Genomic DNA, 21,430 nt, shown 5'->3' on the forward strand with positions numbered 1-21,430 from the left:
GTACTTGCACATAAACTCTGAGGCAAGGGTAGACTAAGCCAACACATCTCCTGGGAGGCCACAGGAAGAGACCACCCCCCCCCAAAGACTGAAATATGTGTGCTTGGAGGTGCCAAAGTCTGGGCTGAGACAGGAAAACACTGTCTGTGCCAGGTCAAGTGCAGGGACAATGAGCAAGGACCCAGCCTGGGGTCCAGGCACAGGTAAATGGCAGAGCTCTGAGAGGACAGCCTCAAGGTGCCCCCAGATTCACTAAGCTTTGCAGAATGCCCAGGAGGACCTATTCCAAGATGACAGTTCCAATGAAGCCAGGTGAGGGGTAAGCCAGGTGCCCTCTTTCTTCTTCTTCCAAGGTAAGCCTATGTGGGGCCTCCCCAGAAGAGAAAGCGGCAGAGCAGGCCTCCAACCCAACCATCCCATCACCTCCCAAGGAGAGTACATTCTCAGGCCCAAACTGGTTCTGGAAATTCCATTACTAAGGTTTTACTGCCAGCTGTGCTGTCTCAGGTTCTAGACTTCCAGCAAATTCAGCTGAAAACTGTTCCACTGTAGGAAATAAAAGAAAGCCTATCAAGTAGAGGCTGAGGTGATGTACATAGCTGGGAGTGGCAAGAGAATCTGAAATGGCTTCCCTCAGGTTCACCGCCAGCCCAGCAACCTGCTTCCACCCCCAGCCGCACTCCCTTCCTAGACCACGACACCGGCTGAAACTCAGAGAGCCCCACTGCAGGTGTCTGTGTCACTCCCACCACCGTCCTGCTCACCCAACTCCTGCCCTCTGGCTCCAGCTATTACCAAGCTTCATCAAGACCTCCAGTGCCTGGCCTCATGGCTTCATCACTGTCGATACCACCACCTCCCCCCACCAAGTCCTCACCTCCCCTCCTACCACCTTAGACTCCTCAGTCTAGATGCATAATAATTCTGTGAACACCTATAGCTCTCTGTCTTTCCCTCCTTCCCACTGTTCCAGAAAAGCCTCTGCCCTTGTTCAACTCAAGCAGTCACCCTCTCCATGTCTGCGTACTGATGGAGAAATGCACACAGTGCCCACTGGTGTCATTTGAAATCAGCGGCCACAACTCTGGTGTGAGCATGATGCCAGGTGGCGATTGCACTTCCCTGTTATGTCTGCATCCCGGCTCTCCCATCAGCTGAGGCTCCTAACACCGTCCCCACCTCCTCCTCTCTTGTTTTTAGGGAGTAAACAAGGCACCATCACACAGGCTGTCCCCTACCCTGCTGCCACCCTATGAACTCCCACCGCTGTGCCCTTCCTCGCCTCCCGCTCACCTCCATTTCACCTTCTCCACGACTTAGCTCCCACAATTAGTGCCCTGCTTCCCAGCATCACCATGCTCACCCTCTCTTGGATCATTCTTACTGGCCTGAGAACACACTCCAGGATGTCCCATATGAGAAGCTCCCTCCCTCCCAGCTCTGGACGCCGATGGCCAGAGTCTCCGCTCCCCTCCACACTGGATGCGGCTGCTGGGAACATGAACCGATGCAGCCACCTTGGAAAACAGAGTCTAGCAGCTCCACAAACTACTAAACAGTTACCACAGGACCCCACAATTCTGCTCCTTGGTACACACCCGAGAGAAATAACAAGTGTCCCCACAAAAACTTGTACACGAATGTTCACCGCGGCCCTACTCCCGCTGGCCAAAAAGGAGAAACAACCCAAATGCCTGTCAACAGATGAATAGATAAACAAAAACAAAAAACAAAAAAGAAGAATTGGTCCATGCTCAAACACACACGAATCTTGGAAACATCCTACTAAGTGAAAAAAGCCAGCCACAAAAGGCCACATATTATACGATTCTATCCACATGAAATATCCAGAATAGGAAAGTCTACAGAGACTGGAAGATGAGCAGTTGCCAAGGGTTGGGGAAATGGACTGGGAGCAAGGGCAACACCAAAAGGGCACAGGGCTTCTTTCTGAGATAGTGAAAATGTTCTCAAATTGAATGTGGTGATCCTTACCCAACTCTAGGCACATTGTAAAAATTCACTGATTTGGACACTTGAAATTAGGTGAGCCGCATGGCATGAGAATTGTATCCCAATAAGCTGTTAAAAAAAAAAAAAAGAAACACGATACACCTTCAGGGAAATGCGAGATTTTACAGAGGCTTGTGAACAGGGACACGCACGCACCACGAGGCCACACAGAGGGATGGTGCCCGCGCATGTGCGGGCAGACAGCAGACACCCAGGCACGGAGACAACACACATGCACTCAGACGACACTCGTGCACGAGACGTGCAGGCCGCCCGTGACCACGGAAGCGTGAGTCAGCAAGGCTGGGACGGGGCCCGCGGACGCCGAGGTTCCGCGTAATTCAAACCTGATGTGGAAGCCCCAAGCCGCAGGAGCTCTGCTGCAGCTGGATGGCCAAGGCCTGGGCCCCGGCCAAGGCAAGTCTGAAAGCGGATTCTTCCCAAGCTGTAGCTCCGGGGACGGGCAGGAGGAAGGAGCCCTTGGAGGACGGAGCCGAGAGCTGCCAGGCCAGTCCTCAGCTGGCATGCCCTGCACGCCTGCCCCACACGGGCAGCAGGAAAACTCCCAGGACAGGCCAAAGTCTCAGAAGAAGCATCAGGAAGCAGCCAGCCCCCACCAGCTGGAGGTAGTTATCCGGGAGGACCACTTGCCCCCCCCACCCCTTCCTGGGGTCACAATCTCTGCAGGCCCCACATCCTGGGAGGCACTGGGTGAAAGGCTCACTAGGCCCTGTCCATCTGCAGCAAGAATCCTTCTCAGGGGACGCCTGGGTGGCTCAGTGGTTGAGCGTCTGCCTCTGGCTCAGGTCGTGATCTCGAGGTCCTGGGATCGAGTCCCACGTCGGGCTCCCTGCATGAAGGCTGCTTCTGCCTCTGCCTGTGTCTCTGCTTTTCTCTGTGTGTGTCTCTCATGAATAAATAAATAAAATATTTTTTAAAAAATCCTTCTCAGGGGAGAAGTGATGTGGTAGGTGTGCTGGGTAAAGGCAGAGACGCGAGATCCAGAATCTCTGGGGGCTGACACTCTCAAACCGTCATCTTGGACAAGTTACAAAATCCCCGTGTCTCAGGATTACACCAGCACCCATCCTGTGGGCTGGCTCTGAGAAATGCACATGGAACACGCAGAACAGTCCAGCTTGCGGCAAGGACCATGCCCATGCTCCTGTTTGCTGCCAGGACTATCGTCATCACCACTCATGGTGTGCCCAGGAGTCCCAGTGGCTCAGGTAGGGAGCCTATGGCTTCAGTGCTCATAGGGATGAGCATCCCTTGGATGCCCAAAGGAGCAGCATTCCAGAACAATAGGACGGTTAGTCTCTAACCACTGTGACCTGGCTTTGACCTGCTCATATCCCTGCCCGGAAACGGGAAGAAATAGCTGAGAGAAAAAAAAAAAAATACCATGGGTTGAGCATCCTTAAGGGGAAACGTCCTTAAGGAGAGGAAGTGGCTGTACTGGTTCGGGGCAATTTTAAAAATGACAGAGGACACACCAAAGGTTGGGGGAAATGCACCCAGCTGCTAGGGAGATGTCTCTGGCTGGTGAAGTTGCAGCAATTTCCCTCTCTTTAAACACTGAGGTGTTTTCTAACTTTTCTATGATTCCCCATCTGCAAAGGAAAGTCAATTCTGCACAGAATGCTGGCCTACTACAATGAGCCAGTAAACATTATATATGAAGTATCTCTTTTTTTTATCTTTTTATTTTTAAAGATTTTATTTATTTATTCACTAGAGACACAGAGAGAGAGAAGCAGAGACACAGGGCAGAGGGAGAAGCAGACTCCACGCAGGGAGCCCGATGTGGGACTTGATCCCAGGAGCACAGGATCATACCCTGACCCAAGGGAAAAGGCAGACGCTCAACTCTGAGCCACCCAGGCGTCCCTATAAGAAGTATCTTAAGTTTTAAAAAAAGGAAACAAACCCCCAATGAAGCTTTCCTTTTCTGTCACCCAGCTTCCCTGCAAGTGGTATAAAGGCTGCATCTGGGAGCCAGGCCCTGCCCAAGCCTCAGTGTCCCCATCTGAAACCAAAGGGTTACTGGCAGGAAGGGAAGTCGTGAGGCCCCACCCACAGCAGGGCGGTAGCCTCTTCTGGTTCTGTCCTCCTCTGGCCTGGCTTTCCTGGCACCCCAGGCCTGACCCCAACTTTTCCATCAAACACACAGTAGACTTTTCCAGGAGGCCACAGCAGTGGGTGTCACCAATAGATGCCCATTAGAATCGCCAGGGGAATTTGCAGAATTACTGGTGCCAAGACCACACCCCAGACCCAACGGATCAAATCTCAGTGGGTGAGGCCCAGGCATCAGGACTTTCTCTGAGCTGCCCAGGTGATTCCCTTGTGCAGCCAGGGCTGGATCGCACTGATCTAAACTCCAGAAGCTTCCCAACGATGGAATGTTTAAGGATCACCCGTGTTTCACAGAGAGTAGTACCAACTGGGGTCAGTCGACCAGAATCCATTTGCCATAATGCAGGAAACGGGCAAGACAGGGAGGGAACCAGAGGACAATAAGAGCAGGCCCTGAATGAGGAGGGGCTGGGCAGAGAGTGTGGGCAGGCTTCATCACTGCATGCCTCTTGTGTCCTGAGCTGTCCCTGGGCTGAGCTTGACCAAGGAAGGTCCACATCGTTTGCATTTGTGCCTTAGGCACCGTCTGAGGACCGAACCATCTCCTTCCTTCGAGGCGTGACTCCACTGGGAGTGAAAAATAATTCACCCAAATTGCCCTGAGCTGGGTGGGCCAGAGGAGGGGGCTGTGATCAGCTGGGTGGCCAGCGGCAAGTTGGTGATGTCACGGCCACCCAAGCTGCAGAGTCCACAGTGCAGACAGTGAGAACAATTAGTAGCAGTGCCTCTCTGATGACGATGAAGGTGATGATTGACTCTGTCCTCTGGCACTGTGGAGAGCAGTGGCTTAGGTCTTCAAAAGCCCGGTAGATATTTTTAAAGGAAGGGTGCTCCCTTTTTATGACACCCCCTCCCTGCACCCCCAGCAGCAGAGGTCCTGGCCCAGGGGCAGGGCAGGGCCTCACCCTTGCAGGTGCTCAGAGACTCCCCTTCTGCAGCAAACTCCCACCCTGGAGCCCAGCCAGAGTTCAGGGCAGACCTTACCAGGCTGGCAGGCACCCCCACTTTCCATTCCCTGTGCCCAGGAGCCACGTGACTCTGAAGTGTCCCCCCGCCATCACTGTCATAGCCCACCAAGCTCGGGCTGGGAGCTGTAGCTGGCCCCCTGCTTGGCCCCGAGTGCCGGCAGTGGCAGCTGCTTCAGGACAAGGAGACAGGAAGCAGCTATCAAATGCCAGGAGGCAGTGTGGCTGCCAGGCCCTGAGCTGAGGAGTGGTTCCCTGCATGGAGGCCCTGCAGCCTGATCCCCAGAGCTCAGAAGCAAGGCAGCTGACTGTGGGGCAGCTCCAGGAAGAGGTGCAGCCAGTCGGGCCCCAAGCCGAGGGCCAGCCCCCAGCAGATCACTGGTCCCAGCCAGACCTCCCCTCTGATCCATCCCACATCACCCTGGCCCAGAGGGGTGCTGACTTGATTTTAAGGCATGCTTCCCCCAGATGAGGTCATGCATGTAAGAGTCTGACACACAGCAGGTCCTCTGCGAGTGATAAATGAGGGATGTGGCGGCGGCAGGGAAGGTTCCCTATGCAAGGGGACAGGCATGGGGGGATGGACAGAGGCATGGGCCTAGTCACCCGGATTCTTGCGCTGGGCCTGGCTCCAGCCCACGAGTGGCCCCTGACCACACACGGCCTCTGGGCATCACTGCCCTCCTCTGCATGGTGGGGAGGAACCCAGACCAGCTGGGGCACATTACTGTCCTTGCTCCTGACCTGTGCTTGGCATCATGAGGTATGTTCCAGATTTCTTAAAACTCTGACACGTCACCAACCCCTGTCTGTGCTAAGCCCTGTCACAGTTACTAGCAACACAAATAAATGACCACAACCTGGCTGCTTGGGCCACTCACCAGGTTCCCGACTCCTGAACCCCTCTGCGAACGCACTTCTCCTAAACCTCTGCCTGCTACTGGTCTTCTAGGCCTTCATCCATTCATGAGATATCTGCTGAGAAGCCCCACTCTAGGTGCCGGGGCCACATCCCCAAATCCTTCATGTCAAGCTAACATTCTACCAAGTGATGAGATAGGCAATCAGTAGGTAAAACTGTGGCATCCCAAATGGAAAGAGCTGTCATGAGGGCACCTGGGTGGTTCAGTGATTGAGCATCTGCCTTTGGCTCAGGTCATGATCCCGGGGTCCTGGGATCGAGTCCCCCATCAGGGAGCCTGCTTCTCCCTCTGCCTGTGTCTCTGCCTCTCCGTGTGTCTCTCATGAATAAATAAATAAAATCTTAAAAAAAAAAAAAAAAGGAAAGAGCCGTGGGGGAGGGGTGCTCCAAAGGAGGGCAGTCAGGGGAGCACTCAGGGAGGGGGGAAAGGAGGTCCCAGTCCCACAGGGAGGAGGGATGGCAGCCCAGGCCTGCGTGGCTCCACCCACGGGTGTGTCAAGGGAGGGCTGGGATCCAACAAGACTGCCCTGGCTACTGTTGGTGATGGACAACAAAGGCATGGATGGAGGCAGGGAGGTCGGTTAGGGAGGCCACAACAGTCATCCCAGAGAGAGGCGGTGTCTGGACCGCCCCACCACTTGTTTTTCCTGTCCAGCTCCATTTGTTTCCCTTTTGGAATTATTAGCAACAAAACTCCCCCCCACCATACCCACCATACCCACTGCAGCCACACACAGGCCCTGTGCCCTACCTGGAACCGCATGTGCTCATGCAGGCCCTACACCTGTGTGGCTGCTGTGAGCTCCACCAGGAATGCCCCTCCAGCCCAGCCCACATGTCACCCCATCATCACTCCACCCTCTGTGCCCCCAGTGGCTCTGGCAGGGCTCTATCCCAATCCAGGGGATCTTCCTGTCTATTCCTCTTTGAAACGTGGGCTTCAGGAGGACAAGTCCCCAGTCATACCAGGGGACCAACTTTAGAATAAAACCCCCTTCAGTAAGCTTCCTTGGGGCCAAGCCTCCTTAACGAACCCCTTTGGGCATATGGCCCTTAATGAGAGACATCTACTCCCCCATGCGGTGTGGCTTAGGGGGCAACATGTTTTACCTAGAGTCTCCCCATCTAGCGACAATGAATTATGAGGTGACAAAGCACCAAGCACTCAATACACCCAGGCCAGCCTGTTGGGCTACAGAACACAAGGCCCCTTTGGGCTGGAGTTGCTCATTCAGGGTGTGGGCTTCTGACAGCCTCCAGGGACGGAAATGAACCTCTGCTGTGGGGCGGGGGTGGCTGGGGGGTACGGGCATTTGCTGGACAGATCAAAGGTATAAATATTTGGTTGGCTGAAAAGCAAAGGCTGACAAAAGGCTTCAGGCAACCTGCTGGGAACAGGGTTTGCATTCAAGCCAACTGTACCCTGACAAACGCTCCCACCTTCAAACGTTCCTCTGAAAGGGGCCTGTTCTACGGGCCCCTCAGCTGAGTTAGGGAAAGCAGAAGAAAAGGAGACTGTAGCGTGTTTAATATTGTCTGACAAGTAACACGTACATAACAGCAGCCCACTGCCCTACAATGTCTTAAAAATGAATAAAACAGGGCAGCCCGGGTAGCCCGGGTGGCTCAGCGGTTTAGCGCCACCTGCAGCCCAGGGCCTGATCCTGGAGACCCGGGATCGAGTCCCACGTTGGGCTCCCTACATGGAGCCTGCTTCTCCCTCTGCCTGTGTCTCTGCTTCTTTCTCTCTCTGTGTCTCTCATGAATAAATAAATAAAATCTTAAAAAAAAAAAGAAAATGAATAAAACAAGTGATAGTGTGGACTTAGGGCCGAGAAACACCAGAAGGTTTTGTTTGACCTTCAAATCCCATTATCCGGGCAGCTGACAATGGCTTTTTTTATTTGGCTCCCCAGTTTTTGGGGAAAAAATGACATGTAAAAGTGGAGCACCCTGCTCTCAAAGTGGGACCCAGGCGCGGGGACCTCCAGGACACGCCCCAGAGGGCAACTTCTGCCCCAACCACTTTAGCATTTGGGCTCAGGAGCCGTTGCCATGGCTGCTGCATCTCATCTCCGGCCAGCACAGGGCTTATGACCTGAGCCACTGTCAACATTTACTCCATCCTCGTCCACTGACTTGGGAGAGGCTGAGTGGGGTCGTGGGGGGAGCACTGGACGGGGAGTCAGGGGTCCTGACAGTTGCTGTGTGACCCTGGGTGAGTCCTTTCCCCTCCCTGAGCCTCTGCTTCCTCGTCTGGAAAATGAAGAGGGGATCAAGAGGCCTTGAAAGCCTCCTCTGGCCACAGCTGTCTGCACCCGGGCCAAAGTCAGGGTGATATGTGGAAATGATGCTGAGCTGAACTCATCACTGGAGGTTTTCACAACACAAGGATTATTTGTGCTAACAGGAAACCCGGCTGCCAGAGCTGAGGCAGCCTGCAAAGATTACTGTTATCATTGTCGCCCCGGTCATTGTTGTTGTTTCTCAGGCTCTGAAGGCAGGGCAAGGCCTACGCGCTGAAAACGGAATGCCAGGCCTGGCGGATGGCTTGGACACGTCCCACGACAGGGTCCGGGGAATGCACGTATCCCCTGGGTCCCCTCCAAAAGCCCCCCCCCCCGGGCCTCTGCCCCCCTGAGCAGGGGAGGCCAATGGAAGGCGAGCGCAGCCCCCGCCACACTCAGTGGCCCTCCCTCCAGCCAGCCTGAGGATGCTGGGGAAGGAAAATAAAACCAGCCCCCAGACCAGCCCTCACCGGCTGTGCTCAGGAGGAGCAGCAGTGAGGTGATGTCTGGCTTTCATTCCGTATCATAAATAAGTTATGAACCCGGGGCAGACGGCACGGCACAGCCGGGGGAAGACGAAGGAGGTGAAACTCTGCAAGACCAGACCACCTTGAGGACCGGGAAACTACCCAGGGCCCAGAGCCTGCACCCGCTCCGAGAGACAGGCTCCCTGACGGGCAGGGCCCTCCGGGAAGCAAGAAGAGCGCCGGAACAGGTGACCAGAGGTCTGGAAATAAACCCACTGTGCCTGCCTCAGTTTCCGTATTTCTTCCAAGAGATCAACGATAGTGATAAAGGCCACCATTTACTGTTCCAGGCACTCTGGCAGCACGCGTGGTGCCAAGGAATAAAGCTACAAGGTAGGGCCCCCCCACTTTACAGATGTGGGAACTGAGGCTCAGAGGGGTCACGTGACTTGCCACAAGTCAGTGTGGAAGAACGAAGGCAAAGCTGGTGGCAATTGTCCTGGCCCCGTCCACTTGCCTCTTTGCAGGGGGCTCGGCTTCCTCCTACCCCCAGAGGTGGCATCCAGCCCCCACCCTCGGAAAATCTGGCCTGGCCGTGTGGCTCACGGGACACAGCGAAGCAACATCACACAACTTGCCAGACTGGGCCCCCGAAGGGGTTCCAGCAGGTTCGACCACGCTGCCTGGGGCGCCGGCCTGACCCAGCCACGTGCAACGCCCCCCTTGCCCACCAGAGCCAGGGCATGGGCAGGGGCTGCCTGGCCAGCAGACATCCCCAGATGTGGGGGTGAGGCCCGCTCGGGCCTTCCAGGCCGGTCCCCCCTCCAGCGGCGTGGTCCAGCCCCTCGGTTTCCCCACACCATCTCTCTGCCCAGCAAAACCCGGGCTGCCCGCCCCCAGGGAGCTGGCGGAGGCCCCCAGGCCCTCACAGCCGCAGCCAGGAACGGGCCGCAGGGGCTACACTCCAAGCACGAGGGCTGCCGGCCACTTCCCGGCCCAAGACCCAAGTCAGCTTCCTGAGGGCCCCCCCCCCAGACAGACAATTTCTTGCTTTCATTCCACAAACATCAATTCCGAAGAGCAGACTCTGAAGAGCAAGTGTGGGCAGGCAGGCTGTCCTGTACCCCGGGACAGGAGGTGAGCTCTGGCGACAGAAGAGATGAGGAGACTGCAGAGAGCGGGGAGGCTGACGGGCTTGAGGTCACACACCTACTGGGCCCCTGCAGCGGGGCTGTGAGGACCACAGCCGGGGGATGCACACTCAGGGGAGAGCGTGCCACAGCTGACCAGCATGTCTGCCAGGCGTGCAGGGGGGCATATGGCAGTGTGCGTGCCATGCTTGTCATCACTGGCCTGGGGCAGATGGACGGTCAGCCACAGAGAGAATGACAGATGCACTGTCCCTCTTCATCTACTGGGCAGAGAAGATGCAAATGACCTTGGAAAAAAGTCGTCCACATTCCCTCACCAGGTCTGCTTGCCCAGCAGCCACCCAGAGCCCACCCTGAGGCAGGCCTGGGGCCTAAGGACACACACCACCCTTTGGGACAGACCCCACCCCCTTGGGGAACCCAGTGGGACTGTTCCCAGTGGGAATGCAAACCGGGGCCAGGAGCAGGGTGCAGCCTTCGAAAAACTAACAGGCCTGGCGGGGTCAGGACAAGGACAAGACCTCTCTTGAGGGGGATGGGGGGTTGTCAAGCCGACTAATAGGGTACTCTTGACTTCCTCTTCTTTCCCACCATCCATCCCCTCAGACCCACCAGACTCAACCAATAACCTCACACCATTCCACAGCAACAGCAGAAGCACATCAACTATCATGCTAACAGGCCCCTTGCACACAGGACAACTCTACGGAGTGATCTCCATTACAATCCCCACTTTACAGACGAGGAAACCGAGGCACAGAGAGGCCCAGTAACTGTCCAGGGCCACGCGGCATGTAGAAGCCAGAGCTGGGGTGTCAACCACTGCCCCACTGGCAACCCAACGCTTCCAGCTAATCATCCTGCTGTGTCGGGCCCACGCATTATATGAAATAGAACACTGCTGAAAAATCATTATTTCTAATTTCTCTTTCAAATACTCTGAGATCTTGCAAAGCAAGACTGGCACTTCCTTTAAACAGGGCATGTCCTCTCCAGTTTGCCCCAGCCTCACGCCCCCTACTATGCCCGGCCCCTTCTCTCTCTCCCGTTACTCCCTGAAGTCACGACCTCCTGTGCCTCGTGAGTCCCACCCAATGCTCCACACTTAGATAAATGAAAAGATGTACACTGGTCTCTGGTTTCTGGGAACCGGGTGATTGAGATGGGGGATGCATCAAGTGGAGGGCAGGGGAAGGCCCTGTGGGAGGGGTAAAGGGCAGGAGCAAAGGTGGGGGGCTGCCAAGGGAGGTGTGAACACATCAGCTTGGCTGGGGTGGGGGTGGGAGGCTACAGAGCAGAAGCCACCGTCCAGGCTGGACAGGCTGGGGGAGCGAGGAGGTGAGACCAGGCCACCCCTGTCCCTCCCAGGGCTGTCAGCACAGCTGTGTGAGGGCAGGCAGCCCACAGGCCAAGATGGATCAAGACAGGCCAGCCGGCTGGCTGGATGGAGGTACCTCTGGACTCTAGGCCTCACACTCCACATCCCCAGGGCAGGGGAGGACAGCTGGGCAGACCCGGGGGCTTCCCAAGGAGCTGCCAAGCCAACCCATGCCTCAGCCAGCAAGGAGCAGCCCCCAGAGCAAGAACAGGTGCTGACAGGAACACCAGTGAGCCACCGGAAACCTGCGACAGCATCCTTGTTCGGGCATCCTCCCCCAATACTAACATACCTCTAGATTGCAAACCTCCCATGGTTCCCTATGGCCGCAAAGGCAAGTCTAAGCTCCACGGGGAGGCAGAGGTTTTTCCAAACTACATTTTCCCTACTCCCCCTCTCCCATGGAGAGCTGGGATGACTTGCCATTTCCTGAATCCTTCGAAGACACAGGATTTCATTCCCTGCAGAACGCCTCCAGTTTCTACCTCTTGGCTTTACAAACTCCTGTCGCAGCTTTAAAATGCGGTCCCAATGTCCTCTCCCCTGGGAAACCTCCCCCGGGCACCCCTCCTTCTCAATCTTCACCTCCAGGCCACCCACCCAGTGCATCATGCTTCACTACATTCCCACAAAACACTCAAATGCAGTGTGGCCTGTCCTGCTTCGTTCATACTGCCCACCGTGCACGCCTGCCTTCTCTTTAAACTGTGGGCTTCTGGAGTACACGGAGGCACGGCTGATTTCATCCCGGCACCCCCAGGACCTGGTCAAGGGCTGGGCCCTGAGCAGGGGCCCACAGATTGTTAACATAATGCTCCACTGAGCCTCTCAGTATCCCTGTCCTGGAAGGCATGTGGGGTTAGATCAGATCAGTCGTGATGCTCACACGTCCATGCGTGGAGCAATCGGCCAATCGAACTGAGAAGATTGCCAAGGCAGAGGGAAGGCAAGGGCTTGGCCAGCCCGGGGACCAGAGACGGCCTCAGACCTGCGCCAGAGAACAGTGCTCATCTACATACTGTTGCAATACAACGGACTCCAACAATATTTACAGTGTTTTCCACTATTAATAACAACTATAATTACTGGAGTAATTACTGTAGAGAAGTAATAAATGTTAGTATTAAGAACCACGGAGACCCCACCATATACCAGACCCTGTACCTTTTTTTTTATATTCTCTTACCTAATCCTCTGAACAATCCCACAGGTGGTTGCTCTTCCCCACCCTCCTTAAAGATGAGGCATCTAAGCACAGAGGGATTTAGAAACTCATTCAACGTCATGCAGCTAGTCTGGACCGGAGCAAAGAGACCCCACAGTCTCCGCCACCCTAGACTGTGTCCCCGTAATTACTAACAACACCTCTCTCAGGCCCTTCTGCTGGCCAGCCACATTTTGTAACAGCTTTATTGAAGTGCAATTCATATACCGTACAATTCACCCATTTAAAGTGTAGAATTTAATGGCATTTAGTAAACGCACAGAGCCGTGCAACCACCACCACAATCAGGACATTTCATCACCCCATAATGAAAGCTGGAACCCTATTACCATCCGTCCCCATCCGCCCCCTCCCCTGCTATAATCCCATTCTGCAGACAAAGGACTGAGGCTCAGAGAGCTGGTGTGATTGGTACAACAGGCAGGGGTAAGAAGCAGGGCTGGGACTCAAGCCCCCCCTGCCCCTCCTCACACAGCCTGCCAGGGGTCTACTCTGTAACCCGTTAAATATGCAGGATCTGCAGAGGGTGGAAAATGGAACCAGATGGTGACAAAGCTTACACGTGCCTTCTGCTTCCACATCAGGCCTGTGACTCACGGAGTCGCTGAAGGCCAAAGGGGGGATGCACAGCACAGCCAAGTCCCCATCGCCCCAGTGCAGGGGCAGTGAGGCCCGGGACCCAGAGAGGCAGAAATGGCAGTTGGCCAGAGCCTTTCAGGCAGTCTGGGCTCTAGATTGTACGTGGGGTCTCTACTCTGCTGGCCCCATTCCTGTGCCCCACAATCTCTCCTGGACCTACAAAGAACTGGCCCCGACTCCAGGGCTCCATGTTCCTCCCAGGAATTCAGAGCATGGCTAACGGAGGTCTGTTCTATACTTGGCCCCCAGCCGACAGGCCCTTAGAGGCTGGAGGTCACAGCAGTGTCGGAGGAACCACCTCACTGATTGGCTGGGCTCCCCGAGAAAGGCTCTGGACAGCGGTCTATCAGGTTGCTGCTGCTGCCTGGGCACATTCCCAGTGGAGGACCCTAGGGTCTGACAGCTGCCCCTGGCCCCGAGGGAAAACACTCTGCAGGTAGACCATGGCCTCCCCACATCTCTTATTCCCCTCACCCAAACATTCTCAAGCCTGCCCTGGGTCAGTCATTCTTCCTGCTGGCCAGAGGCCCAGCACTTTCTTTCATGTTTATAATGTTTTAACAGTCTTGAGCCAATGCCACCTCCTTCGGGGAGCCTTCCTAGATGCCCTAACCAAAAATTGGTCCTCCTGCAGCCTCACACAGGATTGTAATGTGTCTGCTTTTACATCTGGGTCCCCATTATCCTACAAACTCATCCAGGGCAGAGGTCCTGGCTTCCTCATCCCTAAGTCGTTCGTGACCCCCCTCCCCACTGCTGTGCCACACCAGGCCATTCAGGAGAACAGGTGGGAAGTGAGGTGAAGTACCCAATCCTCAGTGTTAGCATGAATTAACCCCTGTGCACAGAACCCTCCCAGTGTCTATCCCAGTGCCCATGGCTGAGTGACTCTATGGGATGGCAGGAGATGGCTGCCCCCCACTGCAGGTTCCAGTTGGAATTGAGGATCAAGCCCTCAGTTTAGACATGGCACTTCTCACCAGAGTAGCTAAGATCCAAATGGCTGCAGTCTGTCCACACAAAGAGGTCTTTGTTCAAGACCTCACAGTTAGAAGATTTGCTCAGCCATGAGGGCCATGCTCAGGGCTGATGTCTTTCCTCGCTGTACCTGCAATGCAACCCTGGTCTGGCACAGAGCAAATCCTAGGACCAGCCAGGGAGGGAGGTGTCAGCTATAGGTTTAGAGGGGTCTGGCTTCAAACTCCTTCAGCAAGGCCTCCCCGTGTCACAAAAGCACCAATGCTAGAGCTGGAAGGGGCTCTGAGCCAATCCATTCCACCCTCTGAGATGTACCCAGGAGGCAAGTGGAGCCCAGAGAAGGCAGGCAGCTTGCTCAGGGTCACACATGTGCCTCTGACTCCCAGCTAACAGGCTGCCCCACTTCCACTCTGGGCTCCCTCTCTTATCCTACCCTTCTCTCAAGGTCAGGCCAAGGCCCACCTTCCTAGTGTGTCTCCTGGGATGATCCCCTCCAGCTCTCACTCAGGCTTCCCTCTGCCCAGGAAACCCTTCCCACCCTCTGGCCCCAGCAAACTTCCACTCACCCTTCAAGGGCCAGTTCAAATATCACCTTCTCTGGCACCAAAGACAACATTCACTTCCATCGACAGTACCATCCCAACCATGCTTCAGAAAACCAAAAAGTTAATGCTGAAATTACTAGAGGGGTTTCTCCTGCTTGGCACCCAAGTTCCTTGAGGTCAGGGACGGGTCTCTGCAAAGCAGGGTAAAGGCAACATCTGCATACACACCACATGCAACTGAAGGGCTTTACACACTATAAGGTCCTGTGCTACCAGAAGCTGTCTGCATTATCTTCAGATCTCCCTGCCATGGCTCAGTTTCCTGCACGTGACCCACCAGGGCCTGGGCCTGCAGTGGGAAGGGCTCCCTAGTCTGTGTGTCACTTTTTTTTTTTTTAAGATTTTCCATTTTTTAATTTGAGAGAGAGCGCACGTAAGCAAGAACACGAGCAGGGGCTAGGGGCAGAGGGAGAGGGAGAAGCAGACTCCCCGCTGAGCAAGAGCCTGATGCAGGGCTCAGTCCCTGGACCCTGAGATCATGACCTGAGCCAAAGGCAGTAGCTTAATCAACTGAGCCACCCAGGCGCCCCTCTATATGTCACGTTCATTTTCTTAATCTCCCTGAGGGCCTTGCCCATCGCCAATGGTCAGTACATATTTTTTTAAGAAAGAATAACTTCGGGACTTGAGGTACTGAGGAAATTGTGGTTAAAATCCAAAGACCACATACATATAGGGAGTTAAATCTTATCAGAGATGCATTGTGGCCCATGTGTCCAAAGATGGCTCACCTAGGTCACTATGAACAGCCCCTTGCTCTCATGGGACAGGGTAGCTTTCCAGAATGGGATGGAAATGAGGAAATCCCTGCCCCGGGGAGGTCTCTGTGCTGGGCTGTGGCTGGGCACTGGCTCGGGAGACAGCCACGAACAGAAACGGTGGCCTGGTGGCAAGCAAAGACTGTGGACAGTTACATGGTAATGGTGTTGCTCATCCACTGACCCCTTTGCTGGGGCCCCGGTGTACTTTTACAGCGGTAGCAGAAGAAGTGGGAGATGCAGGCCTGTCACTGAACGGCCGACAGCCTCAGGGGCTGAGGGCTGTGGGAGTTCACCATGTAATTCAGTCAAGCCACTGGCCTGCACCAGGACTTTCTGTCTCTCTGTCTGCACGGACACTGGATCCCTGGGTGACTACAAGCAGCCCTTGGATTTTCAACCCAAACTGCGGCCACAGAACAGCACTAGCCAGCAGGCTTCGGCTGCACAAACCCGCTGATCCAGGGAAGGTGGCAGGCAGCCAAGGCTTGCCCTGGAGTCAGGACAAGGCCTCAGGACAACCTGGGTTCCTCAAAGTCTGCCTCACAGAACCCTTCTGTTCCAGGTAATTCCAGCATCCGCTCCACTTTGAGAACCAACCACTGCCAAGACCATTCCTCTCAACAGGGCCTCTATCACCTGCAGTGAGACACAAACCGCTTCTTTGGAAAACAAAAGATGTATTCTTTTCATATATGTATCAAGGGCAGATACACATACAATTTATAAACAGATGTGCAGCACATCTGTGGTATTAAAATTTCATGGAGGAAGGCAGTTAGAGAAAAAAAAAAATGGCTAAAAAGACTCCTCAGGGGTGGCGGTGATAATGAAAAAAAGATCAAGAAGCACTGGCCCAGACAAAGGTAGTGTGACATTCAGCAGGAAGACACCTGACAAGGATGGGAAGACAGTGAGAAGTGCTTGCAGCCCTGCTAGTAAAGAAAGACCCTCTCTCCCATCCCCAATCTGACCCATCCCTCACTTATGGCCAAAGCACAGAACAAGGGGGTCCTTGTGGCTGAGGTGCCAGGACACATCAGCTCATCCCTGACAAAGTAGAGGCCAGAATGCTCATCAGGGTCCTGGGACCGTCACACAGGCTCACAAAGGCCCGAAACACGGGGTGATGGAGTCACACCCCAGCACGAGTCAAGCTGCAGATGGGGGGCCACCCCTGGCTTTCTGGTTTGCAATAGGTAGCCAATGAGCAGGGCGTTCTGAGCTTTGGAGGAAGAAACAGGTCCTGAGAAAGGGAACTCACAGGGCAGAGCACTGGGAAAGAGCAGGCTGGCCTTAGGACCAGAGACAGTGGGGGATGAGAAGGACGTAACAGTAAGAATCATAACAGCAGGGGCACCTGGCTGGCTCAGTGAGTGAAGCCTCTGCCTTCAGCTCAGGTCATAATCTCAGGGTCCTGGGATTGAGCCCCGCGTCGGGCTCCCTGCTCAGCAGGGAGTCTACTTTTCCCTCTCCCTCTGCCCCTCTCCCCACTCATGCCCATGCTCACTCTCTCAAATAAATAAATCAATAAGTCCTTAAAAAAAAAAAAAGAATCATAACAGCAGCTCACACCCACAGAGCCTTGACCCCATGCCAGGCAGGTGCCAACCACCAACCATCTGCCCAGTAGGGTAAGGTAGGTCCTATTATCATCACTACCACATCAGCTTCATGAGGCCAAGGACCACGTGTACCCACGCCCTGTGGCGTCCCCCGGAGCCTGAACAGTGCTGAGCATAGGGGACACACCAAGTAAGTACGTGCATTATGAATAAATCCTCGCTTCACGGATAAGGGAGAGCAGTGCAGAGAAGGTGAGTAATATCTCCGAAGCCTCACGGCCAGCGAGTGGCACAGCCAGGACTGAACCCCAGCAGAGCCTGCCCTCCTTACTCCTGCACGTGTCTGGGCTCCGAGAAGCGCCCTCGGCAAGCTGTAGCTCCCCTGTGTCCATGGATGGTGAGGGAAGGAACAAGGCACCATCCTAACCAGGCCCTGCACTCCTGCTAAGTGTGAACCTTGTGGCCAGTGGGGTATGCAGAGCTCATGGAGGCAATGAAGCCCGTGGCCCAAACCACACATTGTGCCCCTAGGAGTCCCAAATACAGGGGAATCCAGGAGTAAACAGTCGGATGGGTTCAGGTAGCCTGGGCAGGGGGCAAAAGGAAGCTTGATGAAAGGCTTGTCCCTTACCAATCCGTCGCAGTTGCTGATGGCGACAGCTGCCCCCGGCATGCCCATGACATCCCCGGTGTAGACACACTCCCGCCGCAAGGGTTGACGGAATAGCTCCCGAAAGTCCTCCTGCCACTCCACCGAGGCTCCGGGCACCACCAGCCGGCGGTTGGGCCGCAGGCGCAAATGCAGTTCCTCCCCAAACACGGTAACGTTGAAATAGAGGGAGGAGCGCCCCACCCGGCCGGGCTGCAGGCTCCCTCCTTCTGGGCGCCGGAGGCTGCGGGCCACCCGGAGGTGATCGGAGGGCGACTGTGCTGCCGGTGGCCCCTCCACTACCGCACTCCCCGTGGAGGCTGCTGCTGGCCTGGACAGCACGTGGGAGAGGAAGCGTCCCCGAAAATCTGTGCTGCATGGCACTGTCACACCATAGTCACTGAGCTTTCTGGAGAGACGTGGTTCTGCTGGAAGTAAACAAGGAGTTTTATCAAAGTAGCCTGTGCAAAGGTAAGCCGGGGGTGGGGTGAGGTAGCATGGGGTGGGGTGGGATGGGGGGCAATTGTACGGGGGCGAGGGAGTGGTCTGCAGCCCTGAGCATCACCTTGGAGGGACCCCTTAGCCCAAGTTCATCCAATACTCATCCAGAGCTTCTGGATCTCTACACTTGGATGAATGGGGTCCAAGTTCTCTGTGGACAAAACTTGCTCCCTGTAGTCCCCAAGGCCCTGTTAAACTTAACAGAAGAAATGAGGCCAGAGTCCTGTCTGTCACTCAAGCAACGAGCCTTCCAACGTTGGGCACTACCGAGGGATGGGCTCATGTTCCCCAAAAGCCCCCAGGGCACAGAGAGGGATGGCAGGATCTGCCTCAACTCCCTGGGCGCAGTGCGCTGAAGTCACTCGCGAGCCCAGCCTGGGGTAGGGCCCGCCTCGCCAAGCTCTCTGAACACAGCTGGCAAAACAAACACACCTAGAAACCCAGGGGATCCTGGGCACGTGTCAGGGAGAAAGGAGGAGCAGCAGAGGGGAGGGAGGCAATACAGGTTCTATATTCTTCCAAGTTTAGAAAGAAAACTTTTTAAAGTAAACAGAGGCTTGAGGAGATTTCGTGGCCCAGCACCAAGCCCGGTAAATATAGATCTTCAAAAATAAAAGGAGACGCGTGGGGTGACCTGCCCACTCGGACTGAATTAAGTGTGAGGTCACGACCCCGTGCTCCAGGCCTCATGCCAGCAGCGAGGTCCTCACACAGCTCTCCCTGAGCCCGGCCAGGCCCAGCAGGAATGACAGCTCGCTGGCTCCCAGGCGTGGTGATTCAGGGACTGGAGTCTGAGGGATTTTCATTTCCGCGTGGCTCCATCTCCCGCCTCCCTGGCCCCCTTCATGCTACTGAAGAAGCCTAGAAAATGAGGTCTCCTGAAAACCCCCCCATGCCCGAGGCAGTTCAGGTGGGGGAGTGCAGACTCTCCCCTGGTTTACTCATTAAGACCCCCCCCCCCAAGATCTCTGCTACAGAGACCCCACTCCAGTACATGAACGGAGCTCAGACAAGCAGGCACCCTGCCTGGAAATGACCAGCCCACCCCGCCCCCAGGCCCCCCCATGCTCACAGCCACAGCAGGTGAGGGTGCGGGGTGTCTGGTCGGTGTGTGTGAGAGGGAGAGTGTGTGCACAGAGCTCCAGAATGCGGGAGGAGAGGGCTGTGCGTGAGTGCCAGGTGCTCCCTGGGGTGCGGGGCAACCACCTGCCAGCTCGATCCTGCGAGGCTGAGACCGTCAGACACGCGCACACAAGCTGGAGACAGTGAAGAGGCGGAAAGTAAAAGGCACCCAGGACAGAGCCAGACCAAGAGTGTGCGTGCGTGTGAGCGAGACAGAGAGAGAGAATGCAAAGCTGAGAGAGTGCGAAGTACAGAGACAAAGGCCAATGTCCAGCCCCCTGAGAAGAGACTCCATAGCCCCAAAACCTCTCCCAGGGCTTCTCTCCACCGCTTGTGCCAGAAAGGAAGAGCAATCGTGGGTCAGCGCTGCGACGTGGGGGAAGAAGCGAGCTCCAGCCCCGGGCGCACCGCCTCCCACCGGCTGCAAGGCTGCCCGGGTCCTCGGGGCGCCCCCCCCCCGGGCCGGCCTGACCCCCGCGCCCCGCGCGCCCGCCCTGCACGCACCTGGGGTCGGGCTGCCCGCGGCGGCGCAGAGCGCGCAGTGCAGGGGCAGCAGGCAGGACAGCAGCGCGCGGAGCCGAGCCATGTGGCCGCGCGGACGCGGGCCGAGGGCGCCCGAGCCGGGAGCGCCGAGCCGCGAGCGCCGAGCCCCGAGCCCCGAGGCTGCAGCGCGCCCCGACTGCCGAGCGCCCGCCCCGGCCTCCGCCTGCCGCCTGCCGCCTGCCGCCTGCCGCCTGCCGCCTGCCGCCTGCCGGTCGGGCCGCCCGCGCCGGGACGCTCCGGGACGCTCGGGGACGCTCCGGGACGCGGCGGGAGCGCCGAGGGGGCGGCGGCGCGGGCCGGGCCGGGCCGGGGGTGGGCTCGCGGGCGGGGCGGGGCGGGAGGGCGGGCGGGGGGCGCCGCGCGGCCGGGGCGGAGCGCGGGGCCGGGGAGCGCAGCGGGCGCGCGGCCCTGCCGGATCGGAAGTGCCACGCGGAGCCAGCCGCCTGGGCTCCCCCCACCCCACCCCCCACCCCGGGGATGGGGGGGTGGGGGACAGTCCGCAGCCGCCTTCCTCGTCCCCTCCGCTCCCCTTCCGAGACCGCGGGGCTCCCTCTCCAGCCCCTGGGCCCAAGGGGTGTCCAACTCCATGTGGATGGGGAGACAGTGAGCACCTCTCCTCCCCGCAAGAGGGTGTCACCTTTCTCTCCTCAAGGTCTTGATGCCCTCTCTAACCTTTGACATACCCCCCTTCTAACCTTTGACACACACACCCTGGACCTACCCATTTCACAGACTACAGCTCTCTGTGCCCCCAAATGCGATGGGCGGCCTGTGTCCTAGTGGAGAGTGGGGCTCCGCAAGGTGAGGAGAGAGCCTGGGCTTGATGCTCACACAACCCTCATTGAAATCCTAGCCCTGAGCCTCCCTTAGAGTGTTAACTATAGCACTTAGTAGGTGTTCAATAAATAAATATCCTCCCCCTCTGGCACCCATAGCCCCTCCACAGCCCAAGGTGGGAAGAAACCAAGAGTCAGAGATGAGAGTGGTTTGCTGGTTTTGCAATGTTCCTGAGACCAGTTCAGTAGTCAGGGCAAATAGCCCAGCTCCTGCCTGACTGTATAAATGTGTTCCTAACAATTTGCAAATGAACTGTATTTCAAGCAAGCCAGAGGTGGGAATTGGAGAAAGAAGTTTTATGTGTGTGTGTGTGTGTGTGTGTGTGTGTATTTTAAGGAACTGTGGAATAAAGAATCTTTGTATAAAGTGCATAAAGACCCCTAATCGTTCTGCTTTTGAGTCCAGACATTTTGTTGGGGGCCTTCTTAAAAGGAGACCAACTTGTGGGTGGAAATTCCCTAACCAGACTTCTCCTGGGAATCCCTGGATCCCCTGAGAGAGGCCTTGGCTGCCTGCACTCTTCCCCCGATGACGTGAGGCTTCCCAGTCTGCACCCTTGCTGGGCTCTGAATATGTTCCTGTCTTGTGGGCAGAGAGAGCTGGAGTCCTCATCCCTGTGGCCCCCAGGCCCTGGCCCTGGGCCTCCTGAGAGGCAGTGCTGATAGAGTGAGCAAGCTTTGGAGGG

The 21,430-nt window shown here is 56.2% G+C and overlaps 1 protein-coding gene across 6 annotated transcripts in view; it reads right to left on the reverse strand.

Annotated features, from left to right (window-relative positions):
• ADAMTS14 (ADAM metallopeptidase with thrombospondin type 1 motif 14) overlaps positions 1–20,052 on the reverse strand; it is a 77,518-nt gene extending 57,466 nt beyond the window's left edge. For 3 of the 6 annotated variants that reach the window (XM_041746898.1, XM_041746897.1, XM_041746894.1), the window contains exons 1-2: positions 19,870–20,052; positions 17,725–18,167 (exon numbers count right to left, since the gene is read on the reverse strand). In XM_041746898.1, the coding sequence (XP_041602832.1) occupies positions 17,725–18,167; positions 19,870–19,951 (525 nt within the window). In that variant the 5' untranslated portion in view covers positions 19,952–20,052. Of the gene's footprint in view, positions 1–17,724; positions 18,171–19,869 lie in introns of all 6 variants that reach the window. The other 3 variants (XM_041746895.1, XM_041746896.1, XM_041746893.1) reach the window with 1 other exon arrangement.
• Positions 20,053–21,430: the final 1,378 nt, after the last annotated feature.

This window comes from Vulpes lagopus, chromosome 3, assembly GCF_018345385.1.
Source record: "Vulpes lagopus strain Blue_001 chromosome 3, ASM1834538v1, whole genome shotgun sequence".
Taxonomy (NCBI): Eukaryota; Metazoa; Chordata; class Mammalia; order Carnivora; family Canidae; genus Vulpes; species Vulpes lagopus.